Source organism: Pseudopodoces humilis, chromosome 15, assembly GCF_049639895.1.
Source record: "Pseudopodoces humilis isolate 2021_Gansu_Grassland_sample_001 chromosome 15, ASM4963989v1, whole genome shotgun sequence".
NCBI classification, from domain to species: domain Eukaryota; kingdom Metazoa; phylum Chordata; class Aves; order Passeriformes; family Paridae; genus Pseudopodoces; species Pseudopodoces humilis.
The window spans coordinates 5,042,033-5,061,894 of record NC_142214.1 but is presented as its reverse complement, the minus strand read 5'-3'; the positions used below and the strand labels follow the sequence as shown (position 1 = coordinate 5,061,894).

General features: G+C 46.2%; 1 protein-coding gene across 1 annotated transcript; it reads right to left on the bottom strand.

Moving 5' to 3' along the window:
- Positions 1–805: 805 nt before the first annotated feature.
- Positions 806–10,541, bottom strand: ITM2A (integral membrane protein 2A). The gene is made up of 6 exons (XM_005526133.3): positions 10,385–10,541; positions 6,725–6,856; positions 6,322–6,510; positions 5,166–5,276; positions 3,941–4,091; positions 806–1,883 (listed from the first exon to the last, which is right to left on the bottom strand). The coding sequence occupies exons 1-6, from the start codon at positions 10,466–10,468 to the stop codon at positions 1,795–1,797; spliced, it is 756 nt and encodes a 251-aa protein (XP_005526190.1). The 5' UTR covers positions 10,469–10,541; the 3' UTR covers positions 806–1,794.
- Between the last annotated feature and the right edge of the window lie 9,321 nt (positions 10,542–19,862).

Below are 19,862 nucleotides of genomic sequence, written 5' to 3'. Positions count from 1 at the left end.
ACTGCAGCTGCTTCTCCCAGTAAGAGGTGTGAGTGAAGGGATCCTGGCTCACAGTGACAGGATTAGAGCTTCCTACAGCATTTTATTTCACTATATACTTCAATTTACTGAAATACTCTCCTACACACCCTATTTTAGAGCCAAAGCTCTGGTTGTGGGACACATCCTTGGGGGAAGAGCTGTGTTAGCTTATACTAAAATTCCTGTGTTCTCCTTTCTCCTGCTGTTTCCTGAGCAATGACAGAACAGCAACTCCTATGGGCACCTCTCCCTCCCCACTGTTCTCTCTGTGCAGAAATCCTGCTTTTCCTTCCAGCTGCACAATCCCAGGCACTTTCCAGGAAAGCCACAAGGGTTCAGCAACACTTCAGCTCTGAGCCCCAGCACTTTGAGGACAGGACTCTCCTGTCTGAACTTCCAGAAAAGCTCAGGGTCAGAGCTGAGGGCTCATTAACCTCTGTACAGCCCCTCATTAACACCCACAAACACTCTGAGACAGGCAAACCTTCAATCCCAGCCTCATCTCCAACAATATTCAAATGAATTGTAAATACATCCTGCCCTTGCAGTGAACAGCCCCCAAGGTGTCCCTGGGGATCCTGTTTGGAGGAACTGTCTGTTCTTCCCTCTGTTCCTCGAGCTTGTCTGGCACCACAAAGCATTTCCACAGCAGCAGGAAGAGGAATTCAGCTTCACAAGCTCAAAAAGAAGTAAGAGGGGTAAGAGAAGAGCAATGCACACTGGCACAGGCCCACAGCATCATCCCCATCACCTCTGAGCACCAAACACAACACAAACACCAAAGTTTTAGAGAAACATTTATTATAGGGTTGCAGAATTTATGCCAATATAAAGTCCCTTAATAAAACTCTCAAGTTTATCAACTGCAGGACACTAACTCTTCATTCTCTGTAGACTGCAGCTTTCCAAAGAAGGGAACAATGCTCTGACTGCAGCGGTAATGCTACTTGCTCATAAAAAGTTGATCTAAAAAGTTTTATATAAGCCCAAGTAGTTTAAGTTTACAACTACAGTCACGTTCACAAGTGAGCTATACCAGAACAGACCCTGGAAATAGGAAGTTACAGGATAAACCAAGTCATAACCAAAAATACTGACAAGCTTTAAGAGCAACTCTATCAGAATCTAACAACTAAATGCCACAAAACCGAACTAAGGGAGAAGAACTCAACATAAGCTCAGGGAAGGTTCCAAATATACATACGAATTCAATACAGTAATTGCACAAAAAGAAACAGGGTAGTGTTAAAGGTTTCTGATCACTGAGCTTGGATTTTACATGCTGCACACATGGTCGTTAAAATAAACCTTTAATGAGCCAGATCAGGAAGGTTTTTGAGCCAGGATACGGAGTGCAGAGCTATTCTACAGAACTACACAAGATGTGCAAACCACAGATTATTAATATTAATCATTCTGTGAAAGTTAAGGTGAACATAACTGGTTCCAGCCAAGGAACTGGTTAACATTTCTATATATATATATTTTTCTGCCATTCCCAGATTACACTAAATCAAACACATTCAACAGATAAACTGATATTAGCCTTCTAAAAAAACCTTACTCAAATTTAAGTTTTACATGAGACAACTAAAAAGTTATACCAAGGATCAACAAAAGCTGAAATGGTGACTTTGTTTTCTGAAATACAAGCAATACACAGAAAATGCATAAGGCTTTTGATTATCACTGCACTGTTTAATTGCAGAAGTCGATGTCTAATGCTGACTTCTCCAAGAAGGTGTGACCTGGTCACCTCCCATCTGTCACCTCTCACTGCTGACAGATCTTTGTCTCAACCACGAAAGAGTTTTCAAAGTGTCTGATTGAGTGACAGTTCTCCGCTGCCCGTTTCTGCACACCTGGGGATGAGAGAGGACAAGAGGCTGAGTGAAGGGATCCACAGCCCAGCACAAGCACTGCCAGCTTGCCATCATTGCAAGACACAATCATTCAGTGCACGGTGTTTCTCCAGCCAGGAATTGCCACCAGAACCTGCTATGGGGTTGTTTTCCATCCCAAATCCCTCACCCAGTGTGCATTTGCACAGGATGTGCTTTGCAGAGCACTTCACCTTGGCAGGATTTACCTCACTCTGGTTCTTCCTAACACTATTAAAGTGATTGTCTCTATTTTGGGACATGCCAGCAGTGGGTCTGACCCAGGCAGTTTACCTGTATCAGCTGTGGCTCAGGAAAGATACAGGACACAGCAGTCCTACCATCAAAGAGCTGCTCTCCTCAATTACTTCCATTTGCAATAATTCAGAAGGATTTAGTTTGTTTAATAAGCAGAGAATTGTTCAGATCAAGCAAGAGAAGCACCAGCTCTTAACCCAACCCCAGCAGGGCACTGCTTTGGTTTATAAACACCTAAAATCCAGGCTGTCCTTCAATTCCAAGTCATCAGGATGGAGGTGAAGTTTCCAGACCCCACCTAACAGCATGACCTGGCTTTCTCCCACGCCTCCAAGTTACAACTCCAGGGAATTGATGCAGCACCTGAGGTCAGCTTGATCTAACAGATGAACACACAAAATCCATAAAAGCTGAGAGCCAAGGCAGCACTAGCTAAATGAGAATAAATAAAAAGATTTTCCCAGAGAAGTTCCGTGAGTTTATCCATTGCAGTCTCATTTCTGTGACATGGCTCGTACACTGTGTGCTAGAAATGAGATGGGGAAGGCAAGGCAAGACTTGTCTCTGAACAATTTTCTCCTCCAAATGTGTTTGATCACATTTCCCACCCTCTCTCCTCCACAGGCGAACAAGGAGAGTTACAGCACAGCAGCTGTACCAGGAAACACTTTCCATTTACCAGAATCCTTTTGTGCAAGTTCTCTGCAGGAATCTTTTACTCTGCAGCAAGGATGTCAACAACATCTTAGAGCAGGATGATTTCAGGGAACATCATAAACACTTCACAGGGCTGTCTATAGACACAGCAGCTGTCAATTTAGCCTTGTTCCCAAAATCATACTCACAATAGCTCAGTCGCACGCCTCTGCCTCCCATGAGGGCAGCATTTAGTGTTCCTTCATGTGCCCTACACAGAACCCCTCTGCTGCTCCCAGAGGAGCCTTGCTTCTATCCACAACAGGATGTTGTGTGCAGCAAGCAGCAGATGTGGTTCCTGACGCTGCAACTGGGCTGAAGAAACTCTTGCCTAAGAGCTTGGCAGCCAAACCAGAGCACAGAGTCCTGACAAACCAAACATTTGCATTCTGAAAGGCTCTAACTGACAAAGGGTTAGCTCACTGTGCTTGGTGGGAGCAGCAAATATGAAATGCTTTGAGCTACAGTGAAACAAAATCCACAGCCTCAGATTTCTGCCCCCCAGGCCTTGCCCCAGTAGGTCAGAGCACAGACACCTCAGCTTAGTCCTTTGTCAGGGGGTGGCAGGAGAACTCAGGCGATAAAGAACCAGAGCTCAGCAGTTCCTCTGAAGTGTTCTTCTGCTTTCAGAGAGGAAGTCTGGGATGTCCGGAGCTCACTGTTCAATTAATTTTTTTCCAGAGCAAGTAAAGCAGAAGGAAATGTTTTTATTTGGTGCTCCTGTAACCCAGTTTTAGCTAGGACAAGGACAGAATAAGCTGCGCCTACAGAGACTCGCATTATCTGATGGATTATATGAATTTTGGGGTCAAACTAACTTATAACTTCAACCCAAAATTGGAACAGAAACAGACTTAAAACTGGTTTAGCCATGTAACAGTAATTGTGTAACTGAAACTTTCTCAGCATGTTCAAATGACAGCTCACATTCAGACATGAAGGGAGGGGAAATACCCAGCAGGGCCAGGAGTAGCCTCAGCTTCTGCTGAATACTCAGATTCCCTAGATTAAAAACTCCCCAATTTTAAGTATTTACCCTTTCCCCAGCTAAACAATACAATTGCTTTCTCCTGAGGGGAACTTACCCAAGATTTGGTCTCTGCGCTGCAGCCTGAAGGTCTCTTTTCCCACACAGAGCTGGTAGATGAAGATGCCCAGATCAGACACGTTATCGATCTCCTCTGTAACCACCATCTCCTCACGCACCAGGTACGTCTGGGGCAGGTAAGAGCCAGTCTGGAAGAGACAAACCAAAGGTACAGACTGCTGCTAACGCGTGACAAACCACTACATTTCACTCTTTTTCAAGCAGCAGAGTTCAGTTTTTCTGATTTTTAATACCAAGATACACTGAGCTCAACCACTCGCATACCAGGGAAGTTAAAAACTGGCACAGGCCATTTCAAACAGCTGCAGTTACATCCAAACAAAGCACAATTAACCTCAACTCTGCAAGCCTCACATGAAGCAAATGTAAATACAACCTGGTCAGGTTTATCTGTACACAAAGTTTGGAGCTAAAAGAGAAACAAAGACTCCAGGTTTGAGGCAATGTATTTTGAATATAAAAGAGGCAAGGCAACCTACAAAAGGCTTCACCAGATGCTCCCAGCACTATCAAAACAGCTCCCTACCCCCAACTCCTAAAAACAGGGGCAGGGACATACACTTAGAGCTTGTCTTCATGGAGCTAAAAAAACAGAATGCAACAAGCTAAACTAAACCAGTGGCCTGTAGGACCAGGTGTAAGAGAGCCAATGATTTTTTTAGAGTGTCTATTTGATGCGTGATAGCCAAGTATTGCATTTAACTTGGAAGCAGCAGCAAGCTCTATCAACTTGACCCATAAATCATCTTGGAAAAACACCAGTTTTAGTCACTGAAGAGTCAAATGCTTGTGGTGATCTCATAACTGCGGTGCCAATAACTGGGGAACAAGTTCACATTGTTCTTTTCAGCAAAACCCTCACGGGGCGAGCGAGCTTGCCGGGAGTAACTCTCAGGTTTAGGCTTTCAATGATGTTTGGAGCTTTATCAAATTCCTTTCTAACAGCTAAATTTAACCTTATCTGCTGGTTGCTTTCAGCTCTCATAAAGCCAGGTATTAATAAGAGCATTAGGCATGAATCTACTCAACATAATATACACTGACAGCTGGCCTTAACTTCAGTGCAGTGACTGAGCCGGGGGATTACGGACTTGATGGAGGGAGGACTGTTCTAGCAAGGGCCTGGAGTTCAGAAGCAGCACCCAGCACTCTTAGCAAAAGGCAGTCTGTCAGCAGAACCCAGAGGCAAAGCTCCCACATACCGCCAGCTTAGCGAAGAGATCCATCAGATTCCTTGGAGGCATGACTATGGAAGTGTTCAGCGGGATCACGTAGCAGTTCCCCAGCTGCAGGTCAAGATACGCTGTCAAAAGCTGTTTTAAAAACAAGTTTTCAATTAGTCAGGGGGCCTTTCATTAGGAGAACAATTCCACCAGGAGCAAGGCAAGCTAAAAAAGCTGGTGATCACTCACAGCTACTACAAAAGTGATGCATTCGGGAACTGCCCAGTGTAAGAACTGAACCGTTACCACTGTGGCAAACCAAGTGGTTACAGCAATAGTTTAAAAAACTTTCCTAGATAAGAGAAAGCTGAATATAAAAGCAGCTCCTGCCATAATTGTAAAGGAGTACAGTTTGTACTAACATAGAGGAAGTATTTGGGAGTATGATCTCATAATTGAAAAGGTCTAATTAAGCACAGTGCAAACAAAAGGTATCCAGCTGCTGATAAACAATGATTCCCTTTAAATAGTTCTTCAGGAAAAGTGTTAGTCCCTACAAAAATCTCATCAGCATTGCCACTGAGCACAAGAACTGCAGCAACTAGAATTATCTGTTTATTCTATCTGCATTGCCAAATCTGGATTTACAACCAACCTCCAAGAGCTTTTACAGCTGACTGAGGATAAATGTTAGCACTATCAACACAGCTTTGATAAAGAAGTCAAATGAAAGCCACCCTCTCCTCTTTGCCTCACAGAAAGTCCATGCAAGTACCACAGCACTGTCAGGTTCTAGGTTTCAGCTGCTTCAAGTGATTTTCAATGCCCTTCTCCGAGGCCCACACCTGTCTGCAATTCTACATTTTGCTGTGACATTGTGCTGAGTCCTCAGTCCCTCAACTCACGTTTATAATGTTCTCCATTTTACATGGGATTCTCAATCCAACAGTAAGTGGCACTTGCAGCTATCCCATGAGCAACAATAAAGTTGCACAGCACTGAGCTGCATCTTTCTGGGAAACAACTCAGAGTTCCTACCCACAGTGACTGTACCAGCAGCACAGAGTTAATCCCACTGTTCCAGAGTTCACAGGGTCAGCTCTGCCACGCTTAAACCCGAGGAGCAGCCTGCGCTGACAGCGAGCTTTAGAGCCCCGGAGCCAATCCCGGAGCTGTGCCTGTCCCCACCACTGACCCTGTCGAAGTCGTGCACGATGGCGGCGGGGTCGCTGTCGGAGAACTTGGGGACGGGCACGTCGATGATGGCGATGTTGTCGTCCTCGCGGATGTCGGCCTCCTCGGCGATGGGCAGGAAGTACGGCTCCACCGCGCGCTCCCGGCCCTCGTTCTCAAAGTAGCACATCTCCCCACGGTACACCTTGTGCTGGGACATGAGCAAGGGCAGGTAATGCACAAATCAGCTTTAACACTGCATTTCTGTCTGCTGAGACTGAGCACAGGTCTGTCACACACAAAGGACACACGGTTGTCACATCCTCATCATCCTTCTTTCCCCTTCATCTTTCCAGTCTAGTGATAATCCATTTACACTTTTTTTAAACTAATGCTGTTTCAATAAAAAAGAACTCTCAGATTACCTTTGGCATGAAGTACTTGTAGATGCAGGCTCCACCCACAACAACCCCTGCCAAGATGAACGCCAGGCCTAGCAGAGTCAAGAGACATCTTCCAGATGAGTTTTCACCCCTGTGTGTGGCAACTTCTGGGTCCTTTAAATAAAGAAGGGGAGAATTGAGAAAGGGCAGCTGCTCTGAATTTATAAAGTGAGCTGTTACCAACCATTTCACCTTGATTCAATATCTCCTATTTCTTCAAGGTGGGAATTACAAGTCAGCATCATAAAATAAAATGCTCACATGAAATGTTACTGCATCAGATTAAGACCAGTTTTCAAACAGTACTGAGAGCATTTACTGAGTTAGAGGATGTTTTCTAGACAAACCTTTGTCCAGAAACTATTTGAGATGTATGAAACTTAAGTAACTGTAACAAAAGAGCCTGTGCTGCAGCCATACTGTAGTACAAAAAGCAGGATTTGTAGATCAAGGTCATTAGAGGTACACAGTGTCTTCAGGCCTCTTCCCCTCCTCCTCCTCTCATTATCACAGGCATTAACATCACTTTTCCTCCCAAAGCTGGATTAACAGAAGAAGCCAAGATGCAACTTCGTCTCTTGGCTGGGGAACAGACAACTGACACAAGTCACCAGGTTTCGGAACTTTTAATATGCACAAGCAAAGTCCATTATGAAAGAAAATGACTCGTCAGCTTAAACACAGCTTCCAATTATGCCAAATAAAAACAAATCCCTGTGGCACATCCTACCCTGGAGCCTCAAAATAATTTTTCTCCTACCCAAATCCCAGGAAGATTTGTTTCTAACAGCCTGAAACTTCTCTCTTTAGCTCAGCAGCTTGTTTTCCCCCACCCAATGTTCTCTCAAACATAGAGGACTGCACCTAAAGGAAACTACTCTTAGGTGGTGGTGAGTTGTGCAATCCTCAATGCAAAAGCAGAGGTGGTGTCTGAAAGGAAGTTTAACTTTCCAGAGTTCCTGCAGCACCTTCTCAGACTTCCAGCAGCAAGACAAGTGAAGAGAACAGCAGCAGTGCTGTCAAATACCAAACAGTCAGAAGAGACATTCTCTCCTGGAATCACACACTGGGCTTGAGTCTTTAAAAGGAAAAAACAAAACACAAAAACAACCACCAAACCCAGAATGTTTAGATAAACCCTCTATTTGGTCAAGAATGTCCCTTTAATGATTCCTGACTCCAGGATTTAATAGCTTGCTTTCAAGATCTGCTCTTTGTCCCAGTCAGGAAGGAAGAAAATGAGATTTCACAGTAAAAGATCTTTTCCTTTGAGGTATTCCCAGAATCAGTGGCTGGGCTGGGCAGAGCAGCTTCCAAAGGCCTTTCTCTATTTGGGTCCTGCAGAACACAACACATTTAGTGACCTGTGCTCCCAACAAGCGGCAGCATTATCACCAGGGCTGCAATATTTCCCTACTCAGCAAGATGCAGCAGCATAAAAGTCAAAGCCATCAGTTATGCAAGTGCTGAAACAAACCCCAAGCTGTTTTGTGAAAGTCAATACTCCCACATTCCACTCGCGCATCCTCCAAACACAAAAATGTTGGTTCAGCAGGACACAAGCTGCTACAATTGGCATGTGAAGCATTTGTTAAAAAAGTAACAAACTACAAAAACAAAGCCAAACCCTGGTTTCAAGTCAGAACGATGCCACATTTCTATGGCACTGTGTGAAAATCACCTTTCTAGGTTAAGCAGCCATAAGAGGGAGATTAATTCTGTTCTCTCCACGTTCTCCCACCTTCACCTCCACCTCGGAGCACCTTACTCATCCAGCCTGTCCCTACTTGAACACACCAGTCTGCAGCAGTTTTGGCACTGCAGCCATCCCAGTGCAGGGGTGATGTCGACATCTAATTAGCTACATTTGCACTACACCTATTTCAAACAAAGCAAAGGTACTTGAGCATATTAAGCAGCAATGTGGGCAGCTGAACCTGAGAGGGAAGAGTTGACAGAGCTGCTAAGAGAACATAATAGCAAGATTTTGCTCGAGCAAGTTACAAAACCTCTGCACAAAAGGAACAGGTAAAAGTCGTCAAAAAACAACAAAGAAAATGCAGTTCTAAGCTGTAACAAGCAAAGCAAACGAGGGATAAGAGACAAGAAAAAAATCACTTGTTTTAACACTGCTGACAGCCCCAAAGAACCTGCAGGGGAAATATTCTGCAAGCTCAAGGGTTTTGTGCAGATACTCCAGGGGATTTTTATTGTGCTGTTTCAGCCAACATTAACCTTTAAGCCTGTTTGCTGTGCACAAATATTCCAAGTAAAGAAGACATTAACAACCACTCCAACAAGTTTGTCTTGGAGTAAAATTATGAACTTGATGTTTACACACAACTCCAAGCCCTGAAGTCAGAGTGAAGAGTTGTTAAAATCCCACATACGTGTGTGCAAACACACAGAATATTCCAAATTGAGAGAAGCAGTTCTCATGAGAACAGAAAAAGGGGTGTGTTTATTAAAACTATTCCAGTCAAAGCTTTCACAGTACAGGGCCAGTAAATATATGTATAACCAGTTGTCTCAGGAGTAGCTGAGGAGTTTGTCCTACAAGAAATTGGCCAGGCTAATGACATCTTCAAATTTTAAATCCTTTATCTACCTTGTTTTCCTACTTTCTCTCCTTTTGATCCTGTAATTGAATGCTACTGTATTAAATGTGCACACATCAAACTGACAGCTCAGAAGTGTGCACTGAGCAAGAAAATCACTCTGCATCCCTTCTCCTTCCAAAGGAAGGCTATTTCAGGTGAGGCTGTGTAGGCTGGTAGGGAAGCTGCTTTCCTGATTACAGCTTAGAAGGAAAAAAAAAAAAAAAGAACTAGAGTCCAACTCCACAAGTTTTGTTGTTTTTAAAATTTTCTTATTCTCCGATTGCAAATAAACTCAGCATATGCCATCTACCCCGTCTAGAGCCGCTGATGTATTTACCTACAAGCTGAGCTTCTCCATCTGCCTAAAACGCAAGACACCTTCAAAACAAATTTCCCACAAACTGGGAAAGTTCCACTCAAACCAGCGACGCGCAGCTCGCTGGGAAGGAAAAGCCAACCACAGGGTGCTCGCCTGGGTTTCTATTTAAAACCCTTTATGGCAGGTTTCTTAATTTAAGAGCGACACCGACGCCTCACCGCAGCTGCCGGGAGGCTCCGAGCGCCGCCGGGAGCGGAGGACGAGCCTCAGCCCGCTTTGTTTGCCTGGGAGGCGCCGGCAGAGCGCTGCCAGCGCCGGGGGGGCTCTCCCTGCGCTTCCCCGGCCGGCCCAGGGCCGAGCTGCGAGCTTTAAAGCGCCGTCAAGAAACGCGGGTCTGGCACGGGCCCAGCTCGACATAAACAGCCGGTGCCGGCGCTGGCCCGGGGGTGTCACGGGACATCGCACCGCGACAGGGCAGCGGAGAGAGACAGCACCGCGGCACCGGGGCCCCGTGGCCCGTCACGGCCGAGGGAAGTCGCTCCCTCAGCGCCGGGCAGGGCGCGGCGGGGCGGCCGCCACACGAGCGCGAGCCCCGCGGCCGCCGCCGCCGCCTCCCCCGGCCGCGAGAAAATGGCGGCGGCTCCGTCTCCGCGCGCCCCCCCTCACACCGCCCCGCTCCTCCCGCTGCCGCTGCCGCCGGCCGGGACACCCCTGCACCCGCACCTTGTCGGCCACCAGCGCCTCGGCCGCCTCCTTTTTGGGCTCATCCTTGAGGGCGAAGGGCGAGTTGAAGGCGATCTTCACCATGGCGCCAGCGCTGCTGCCGCGTCCCGGAGCGGCAGCGGGGACAGCGAGGAGGGCGGGGCGGGGTCTGCGGTGGTCACGCCCCCAGCCCCGCCCCCTGGCCCGGCTGGGAGCGCCCCCTGCCGGCTGCGCCCTCACACGGCTCCATCCCCCCGCAGCTCGCCTCAGGCGCAGGAAGCGGGTCCCGACATGGAGTGACGGGATTAGAGAGGATGGAAAAGGCCGCTGAGACCCTCGAGTCCAGCCTGTGACCGATCCCCACCTTGTCACCAGCCCAGAGCAATGAGTGCCAGCTCCAGTCCTTCTCTGGACACCCCTAGGGATGGGGAGTCCACCTTCTCCCTGGGCAGCCAAGGCCTGACTCCCCTTTCCGTGGAGAAATTCCTGCTGATGTCCAACCTGAGCCCATCCTGGCACAGCCTGAGGCCGTTCCCTCTCCTCCTGTCCCTGTTCCCTGGGAGCAGAGCCCGATCCCCCGGCTGTCCCCTCCTGTCAGGGACTTGTGCAGAGCCAGAAGGGCTCTCCTGAGCCTCCTTTGCTCCAGGCTGAGCCCCTTTCCCAGCTCCCTCAGCCCCTCCTGGGGCTCCCTGGGCACCTGTCCCAGTGCTCTGCCCCTGCCATGGAAAGAAGTTCTTCCTCATGTTGAGGTGGAACTTCTTGTGGTTTAGTTAATGGCCATTGCTCCTTGTTCTGTCGCTGTCACCACTGAACAGAGCCTGGCACCATCCTCTGGCACCCCTTGGGGATATTGGTATGGATTGATGAGATCCCCTCGCAGTCTTCCCTTCTCCAGACTAACCAAGCCCAGCTCCCCCAGTCTCCTCATCAGAGAGGTGCTCCAGTCCCCTCATCATCTTCATGGCCTCTGCTGAACCCTCTCCAGCAGCTCTTTGGCTTTTTTGTCCTCAAGAAACCCGGACCTGGGCACAGCCCTCTGGATGTGCCTCAGAAGGGAGAATGAAACACTTTGTGCATTAGACTGTCTGAAACAATCTGTTCCTTCATATGGATGGAAATCTGTGTCCGTCTCTCTAGAATTTGATTTTACAGCTCTACAAAGAAATCTGGTTTGAATCTGGTGCCCACACCATGGAACCCTCCCTCACAGACAGCTGTAATTAAACAGACCTGAGCACTGATGCAAATATTGCAATAAGTAATTCTTCTAAGTGTAAACAACATGCAGTGTGTATTCCAGAATTCAAAGCATGTTCCTGTTATTCCACAGATGGAATACACTGTGTTTCCTTTCAAGATCATAGGTTTGATATTGCTGCCTTTTATGTCTGTAAGAATTTTGACTTTGACTTCAGTAAGAGAAGAACAAACTGTTTTATGTCTATTTAGCCTGACTTGGTCTAGTACCAGAAAACACTTTAACCTCATTTTACCAAGAAACCAGTGAAAAATCAATTTTCATATTTCCTAGCTTTAGCATGTTGGGAATAAGTCAAGCTCTGCTCTAAGAGTCCCTGGAACACAGATTTAGGACAGATTAAGAAGTTTCCTGTATGGCCAAAGCAATATTTGTACTCTCCAAACTGGCAGTTGATAAATGCTGTGAATAATTTTTGGTATTTTAATCTAATGTAATTACTTCATGCTTAAACAAATTGACTTTTCTTCCAATTACCCAAAACCTTTATTTGAAAAAGAAGACAGACATCAAGCTAGAATAGAACAAAATAGACCTCTGCTTTTTATCAAGGCCAGTGTCTGTACATCCAGCTGCCTCACTGTCCATGTTCTGTTGCAAGAGATGGACACTCCTGGAAATATTGTGCTCAGAGAAAAAAAAATAAAATTAGAGAATAGAAGTGGGTTTTTTTTTACATTTGTCTGCACTCAAGTTTGCAAAACTGAAAGTTTCATAAGATTTGTTGTGGATTTTTTTTTTTAAAGTGCATTTCTGTAGTGCATGTGACAATAATTTATCTTAATATGTTCAAAACTTACTTAACATCTGCAGTGTCTGGGAGAAAGTAATTCCAGCATCATCATACAGTTTTACACAGCTGATATTCTCAGTTCAGTCAGCACCAACTCCTTCAGAACACATCTCCTCCTACAATAATCTGAGGGTGTTTTGTAGAATACCAGGTTGGAAAGACATAAGAAAACTCAGATTTACTTTTTTCCCCCTTCTAGAAATCATCAGCCTGTTTGACTGAATAAAGATCAAAGAACCCCATGGGTAACTCCCCCACTTCACTCCTAAAATGCTTTTTCACCTTACTCCTGGCCCAGTTTTCTTTCAGACTTTTGCCATACACTGATTGCAGGTAGGCCTGGAAATCCCAAGCCACCTAAAGAAGTCATTTCACTTCTTCTTTTGAATTCTGCAATATTTCTGCTTTTCTTTACTATTAAAATACCCTGGGGTTAATTTCCTGCTATTTATTCTGAGATTGTCTTTATCACCTTGGCAGGGAAGAGATTATCCCCTGATGCTTAATTATCTTTTCAATCCTTCTGGTGTCTGTAAAGTTAAAGCAACACTGTTTTTAAAAAAAATAACAAATACATGGAGCAAGTTATTTTAGAGACTGGAGAAATTTGTCCAAAGAAAGGGAGAACTGGAATGCTGTGGTGGCTGTGATGCTGTTATCTTTACTCACAGAGAACTGTATTTCTTAGAAGTGCCACTAAACCCCAACGCCTTCCTTTTAGCAGCAGTGATGACATAAGGAGCCCAGACAGTCTAAGAATATTAAAGACCAGGCTTTGGAAGGTGAGGTTGTACCTTGCATTGCACCAGGCAGTGACTCAGCAGATAATCCCACTGGAAGCTCCTTTTTGAGCAATCCTGAATTAATTTTTAACGTGTAGGAATTTTTTAACTCTTCTAATAGACTTTTTTAAAGCTCCAGCCATAAGATGTGTTCACATTTATTCTAGCTCCTCTTTTATTTTTTATGCCAGGAGAACCCTTCCTTACTTTTTGGGAACAATGGGATGTTCTACCTTTCCTAGTTTTTGAAGTATTCTCCCACGTTGAAGCAGAAGGTGTGCTGTGTATGTGCATAATCCTGGCTCGTGTATCTTGTCCTGGCTCAGAGCTGGGAGGAGGAGGAGGCTGCAGGCTGGCAGGACATGTGAGCACATGTTCTGCATTTCAGTGGTCACTCACAGCTCCTTGAACCTGAGTAATGTTTTGTTAGACCTAAATCCATGCACAGAGTTCAGCACTGAAGTGTAAATTCACTCAGCTGAGCCTCACACCGTCACTGGTACTGCAGAGCTCACAGGGATGACTCTCAGAGCCCCAACCTGGACTTGAGGTGTAAAGAAACAGTAATTAAAGAAGTAATAATTAACAGTTTTAAATATACACTATATCCAGCAGTTGGGTTTTTTACGAGCAGTGCAATTACTGACAGAAGTGCCATTAAAGTAAACAAATATGTCATGCAGGGCTGTTAAAAATTAAAGAGAATCTACAAACTCTCTCCTTTCCAAAAGACCTTCTCCCAGTGTGACATTTTATATTTATCCAGATCTCTGAAGTTCTGCTTTTTGCCTCCAGTCCTTTCCCAAATCTCTTGCAAAGATTCCTCCCACACCACCTCCTCCTGTTTTTCCCTCACTCTCCATCTCTGGTATTTCATCTCCATTCCTTCCCTAATCAGTGACCTGGGACCTTTTTTACTTTTCTACCTGTTCCTAAGGCTGATACTGAATCCATTTGGATTTCAGACCACAAAACTGCAAAACTGAGAGCTTCCAGTTTAAACTTCTGTGGAGGAAAGTTTTTTCCCACTAAATTTGGGCCCTTGAGTGAGGATCTGTGTCTGGAGAGGAAATGTTGTTTGCTCTGCTGCCTTCCCCTACTGCCTGGCAGGCTTCTCTCCGCTGCAGCAGTGTCAGATTAGGATCTGTGGCAAGGAAAACACACATTACTCACTTCTACTGATGCCTTGTTACAAAACACTACAACAGGAACGTTGGTTACATGGAAAGTTGCCTATTTCCATGCAGGGAGAAGCCAGGAGTCCCTTTTCTCTGTGGTGTTCAGCTGTGGGACAAATGAGAAGAGGGAGCCTGAAGGACACAGAGATTCTGTTGATGTGGTCAGGTCAGCGTTGAAGAGACCTCACTGCCCACATAGCCATTGCCTCACAGAGCAGAATTCCACAAGAAATTCCAGTCCTCTGGAACATCTGCCAAGCGAGCAGCATGCCCAGGGTGATCAGCAGCCCCAAAGGGTGGAAGGGCCAAAGGCGAGTGTGGTGTAACTGCCGTGAGGCAAGCAGAGATCTGTCAGGAACCCGGAGTCCTGGCAGGTCTGTAACAGCATTGCCACACTCTGCTGCTGGAGGAAACCCAACAATCGCTCAGAGCTCAGAGTGTCCTCTACTGAACAGGCCAAATAGACATTTTTGGACAGAGATTTGTGTTTGCCTTGGCACTGAGGGGTGGCATCCGGGATTCCCCCTCTTTCCTTTCAGGCACGCTTTCCCTCAAACCCACTCCAGGAGTTCTCCCTCTGGCCAGGTGGGCTGGCAGAGACCCAGCTCCTCCAGGGGCTGCTGTAGGGGAGGACCCCCAGACTGGGTTTGTTTTTGTTTGAACGGGTTTTTTGGTTTTGGACACCCTAAATGGGAAAGTGCTGAAGAAAACCCACCCATTCATCCTCGGCATTCTCCCTGTGTGCAGATCCCTGCTTGAGCAGGAACTTCAGTGGCTCTGCCATCCTGCTGGAATGCTGCACATCAGGAGAGCCCACACCTACACATGCAGATGTTGCTGCAAGGGGCAGCCTTTTCTCAAACAGCGCAGGCTTGATCCTGCCGTGACCAGGTCGTGTTTGAGCTCAGTTTAATGATAAGGGCAGACATGGGAATGTCTCTTTTGGCTGTGCTGCCCAAACCTCCATGCTGTCCCTGCCCTGGGCCGGGTGAGGATGTTCCCAGATGCACAGGGCTGTGCTGGCAGAGGCTCCCAGTGCCGTGGCAGAGCTCTGCAGTGGCTGGTGAAGCTCGTCTGACTTGTTCCCTGTGGGTTTGCTCTGTGCCTGTCGATAGGGCCGTGCACACAGGGACAGCTCTTTCCTGCCTTAATGGAAGCAGTACCCATAGAGCTGGTGCTCCTGGACTCAGGAAGGATTGCTGGGAGCTCACATCATCAATTTAACATCCATTAAGTCTTCCAGTGAGTCACAGAATCATTAAGGTTGGAAAGACCTCCAAGATCATCAACCTTTGACCGAACACCATCATGTCAAATAAACAATAGCACTGAGTGCCACGTGCAGTCGTTTCTTTGAAGACCTCCAGGGAGGGGGACTCCACCATCTCTCTGGGTAGCCCCTTCCAATGCCTCGCCACCCTTTCCATGAAGAAATTCCTCCTGATGTCCAACCTGACACAGCTTGAGGCTGTTTCCTCTTGTCCTGCCCCTTGTTCCCTGGGAGAAGAGCACAACTTTCACCTGGCTGTCCCCTCCTGTCAGGGAGTTGTGCAGAGCCAGAAGGTCCCCCCTGAGCCTCCTTTTCTCCAGGCTGAACCCCCTTCTCAGCTCCTTTAACCATTCCTGGAGCTCCAGCTCCTGCCCCAGCTCTGTCACCCAAAGATGCAGCTCTGGAAACAACCAAGGAAACGAGAGCCCTGCCTTGGTCTGTTTACATCCGTGTGTGTTCCATGCATACCACCTGCATATGGAGCAACTCCACCTGTTAATATGACATTAATGAAGGATTTATGGCCACACCACATTCCAGCTGGAGAATTTTCTTATGAACAAGGTGCTGAAAATAGGCGTCACTAAGAGACTATAGGTTTTGAAGTAAGGGTGAAAAGTCACAGGTGAATCTTTCAAGGGCTTTAGCGGAGCTCTGGGCATCATCCAGAGCTGCATCCAAACTGGAATTGGGAATATCCAGTGAGTAAAAAAGGCATAATTCAATTACAGAGACACCTTTTCTTCGAACTTCATTAACACTAACAGAAATCAGCCCTGGACAGTGAGTAAGAACACGTTACCAGCTTTTGTAGCCAGATTTACCTGAAGAAATAGTACAAACTTTAAAAATAAAAGTTACTGATGGAAAATGAACCTGCCTTCACCCTCACCTACTCCTTTTTAAAATACAGGTGTCCCTTTTCATCTGTGCAAAGCCTGTCAAAAATAGCAATCGTGCAGAAACACCTGTGCTAACAGAGCCAGAGTACAAATCTTGTCAGTTAAAGAGATTTATGGGGCTTTTTGTGAAGTTGTGCAGGTTTTCTGTTGAGCAGCAGAGGTGGCAGTGGTCTCCTGTGCTGATGTTTATCTGTGAGCCAAAGTATGCCAGCTCTGGGAGGCAAAGCCTCAGCAGCGTGTGGTGTCTGCTGCTGGGGACGGTGCCAGCTGGGGGGGTGACACTGCCAAGCCTGGCCCGTGCTTCCTCTTCTCAACACAGAGAGCAGGAAGCCTCTGATCCGAGCCACGAGTTTCCTCTGTGCAGCACAGGCAGGAACAAACGTGGTCACACACACGCACGGGCACAGCCCTAAAAAACCACGTTTAATCCATGCATGAAATGTTGTGTTGAAACAGACCTTAAGAAACCCATTTTTATGTCCTACTTTGGAGAAGGTGCCTTTTGATTTGAAGGAAAAGCAAATCTACTGCCCACATCATTTTTACAGAGCACAGGTTTCAGTGCAGGAGGTTGTTTGTGTTTGTAGCACAGATATCACAGCATGATATGGGAAATAACTTGTGGTTCTTTCTTTTCCTGTTCCAAAAAAATCTCTCCATAGTGAGGAGACACCTGGTGATGTTACAAGGCTTTGATGGGACCTGTGCTGCTGTATTTGAACGTGTTGACTCTCCAGCAGACAGCAGAGAGAACAACATTTCTGTTCTGAAGGACTGGAATTAAGAAATCCCCCAAAAATCAGTGGTTTTCTTCTATTGTATTTTAGTATGAAAGCTCCCAGTTCAAAAGAATGTTTAAGGAAAGCAATTTGGGGCATATTGAAATCTCCCCAGGTTAACATTAAAGACATGCATTAGCCTGAATTTAAGATCACAGAAACACGAGAATGTTTGTTGGAAGAGAATTCTTTTGTTTTTCAGCCCAACCTCCCACTCAAAGCAGAATTATCACCAATGTTAGATTTGGTTTTGTGCAGCTGAATCTTGGAAAACACCAGGGATGGAGAGTCCCCAACCTCCCTGGGTAACCTACACCAGCACTACACTCCCCTCCCACTGTTTTTTTTTCCCCCTGAGGTCAAATCTGTCTCCCAAGCCACAGTTTGAGGCCATATTCACCCTTTGGCCTCCACTTCTTTGGGGAACAGTGGTTAAATAAAATGTTCTGAGTCCCTGGTTCATATAATTAATATTTAAAAATTAAAAATCAACTGTATTATGGACTGATGGGAATATTCACACCCACAGCCCTGTGTTGGGATGCTGGGAGGATGCAGCTCCTGGCAACAGCTCTGGGGATGAGTGGGAACAGCTTTGGGACACAGAAGCAGGATGGCTGCTCCAGTACCAGCCCTGAAGAGGGACAGTGGAGGCACTGCTCTCTGACACCATTTCCCTTCCCTAAGAACCTTCCAATCTCCAATGTAGTGGAGGAAATCGCATTCCCACTGCCCCATTTCTAACCCCAGGCTGCTCCCCTACCACTCAACTGAAGGTATAGGATGAAGGGTTCCCAGCAATGTGACCATTTGGCCAAGTAAACAAATCCCTGTTTTCTGCAGTTTAGAAATTTCTTTAAAATCGCCATCTAAGTGTCCATTGTTTCCATGCTTGGAGCTGTTCCTTCATCCCAAAGGAAGAGCCTTGCCAAGAGGCAGGAGGAAGTGTTTACTTCCACTTCTCCAAGGATTGCATCCCACAGAAATACAGTTCTGGGCGGTTCTGGAGCAATGTTTCATGTCCTGGTAATGCTTGGATAAACTAAAACCGAATTACAGCTCAGCTTTGATAACCTTGAATGGCCCATGTGACAATAATCTCAGAATCCTGGTGCTGGGAATTCCCTCAGGATCATTTTCCCTAAAGACACTTTACAGACTCTCCTCTTGGGATTTCTGATATTTCCAAAGAAATTAGAGCTGCTTCCACTGCTGCCTTTGGGGCCGTGAGAAGTGGGATCCTCATCCTTGTCAGGCTCAGCAGGAAAATGAGTTCAGTCTCAGCACTGCTTGAGTGTCCCCCAGGGCTGCCAGGGGAACAATGACCTTATTTCTGGGTTATTTTCTCCTCCTTCTTCCCAAGTGGATATTCCCATTAGTGAAGGATGTGACCTCCCCTCCTGTGTCCCCCTTACTCAGTGTCACACTGGAGGCCTGAAGATGATGCCACCTTGAATCCAAATTTAACTGTTCTCCTAAAATTCACCTGCTTGCATTCATCAGAGTTGGATGGTGTTTTCTGATAGGAAAAGATGCCACTGAAATTGATGCAGCATTAGAAATTCTTCCAGTCATATCCTGTATTCCAGAAGGGAAAAACAAGTACACAGTGTAGAAGATATATCCTTGGAATTGCCTGCTTCAGTTTCTTGGATGAGCTACTTTTTCACCTTAATTAGCACAGCTGGATCTGATTCCTTTCAAGACTTACTGAAAATTAATCTTAGCTAAGGTGGTTACTGTTCAAGTCCTGCATTAGAGGCCAAGGTGCATCCCCAGTTCTCATTTCCATTGTGGAGATGTTGGAATCGGTCTTTCCACTACTCTGTTCTTTCCTAATGAAGCAGCTCCCTGGGTTTTAATTAGTCTGGACAGCGAGACAGGAGGGGTTGGAAGGCAGGGGATGAGCTGAGGAGACAAGGAAAAGAAGTGGCATGTGAAGGAAAGTGATGCAGGGCAGTGCTGGGAAAAGACAGAAGGAAGTATTGCCATCATTTAAAATCCAGTGTTCCTTAAAAGTATTCTACTCTTCAGAGTCCTCTGAGAGCTCGGAGCCCCTTCCAGTGCCTAAAGCAGCTCTGGGAGAGCTGGAGAGGAACTTGGGACAAGGGATATTCCCTTGGATGGGATATTGGGAAAGAATTCTTCCCTGTGAGGGTGGTGAGGCCCTGGCATAGGGTGCCAGAAAAGCTCTGTCTGCTCCATCCCTGGAAATGTCCAAGGCCAGGTTGGGTGGGGTTTTGAGCAACCATTCCACAATTCCATGACTCAGAGATCCATTCTGGGCAAGTCACTGCAGCCATGTGGGAGCCCTGGTCTGAGGGCAATTCCACAGCTCTCTTTATTCTCAGGAATTGTATCCTTAAACTGAGCACATCCCTGTCTCCTTGCATTCCTGTCTCTCTGAGGAACACTGACATTTTCAATTAGAAGGAGAAAAGTCATTTTCCATGCCTGGAAGTGAAGGTTTGGGCACAGCAAAGTCACAATTGACAACTTTTTTATTGTTTTTTTTAAAAAAAGAACTGGTACAAGAA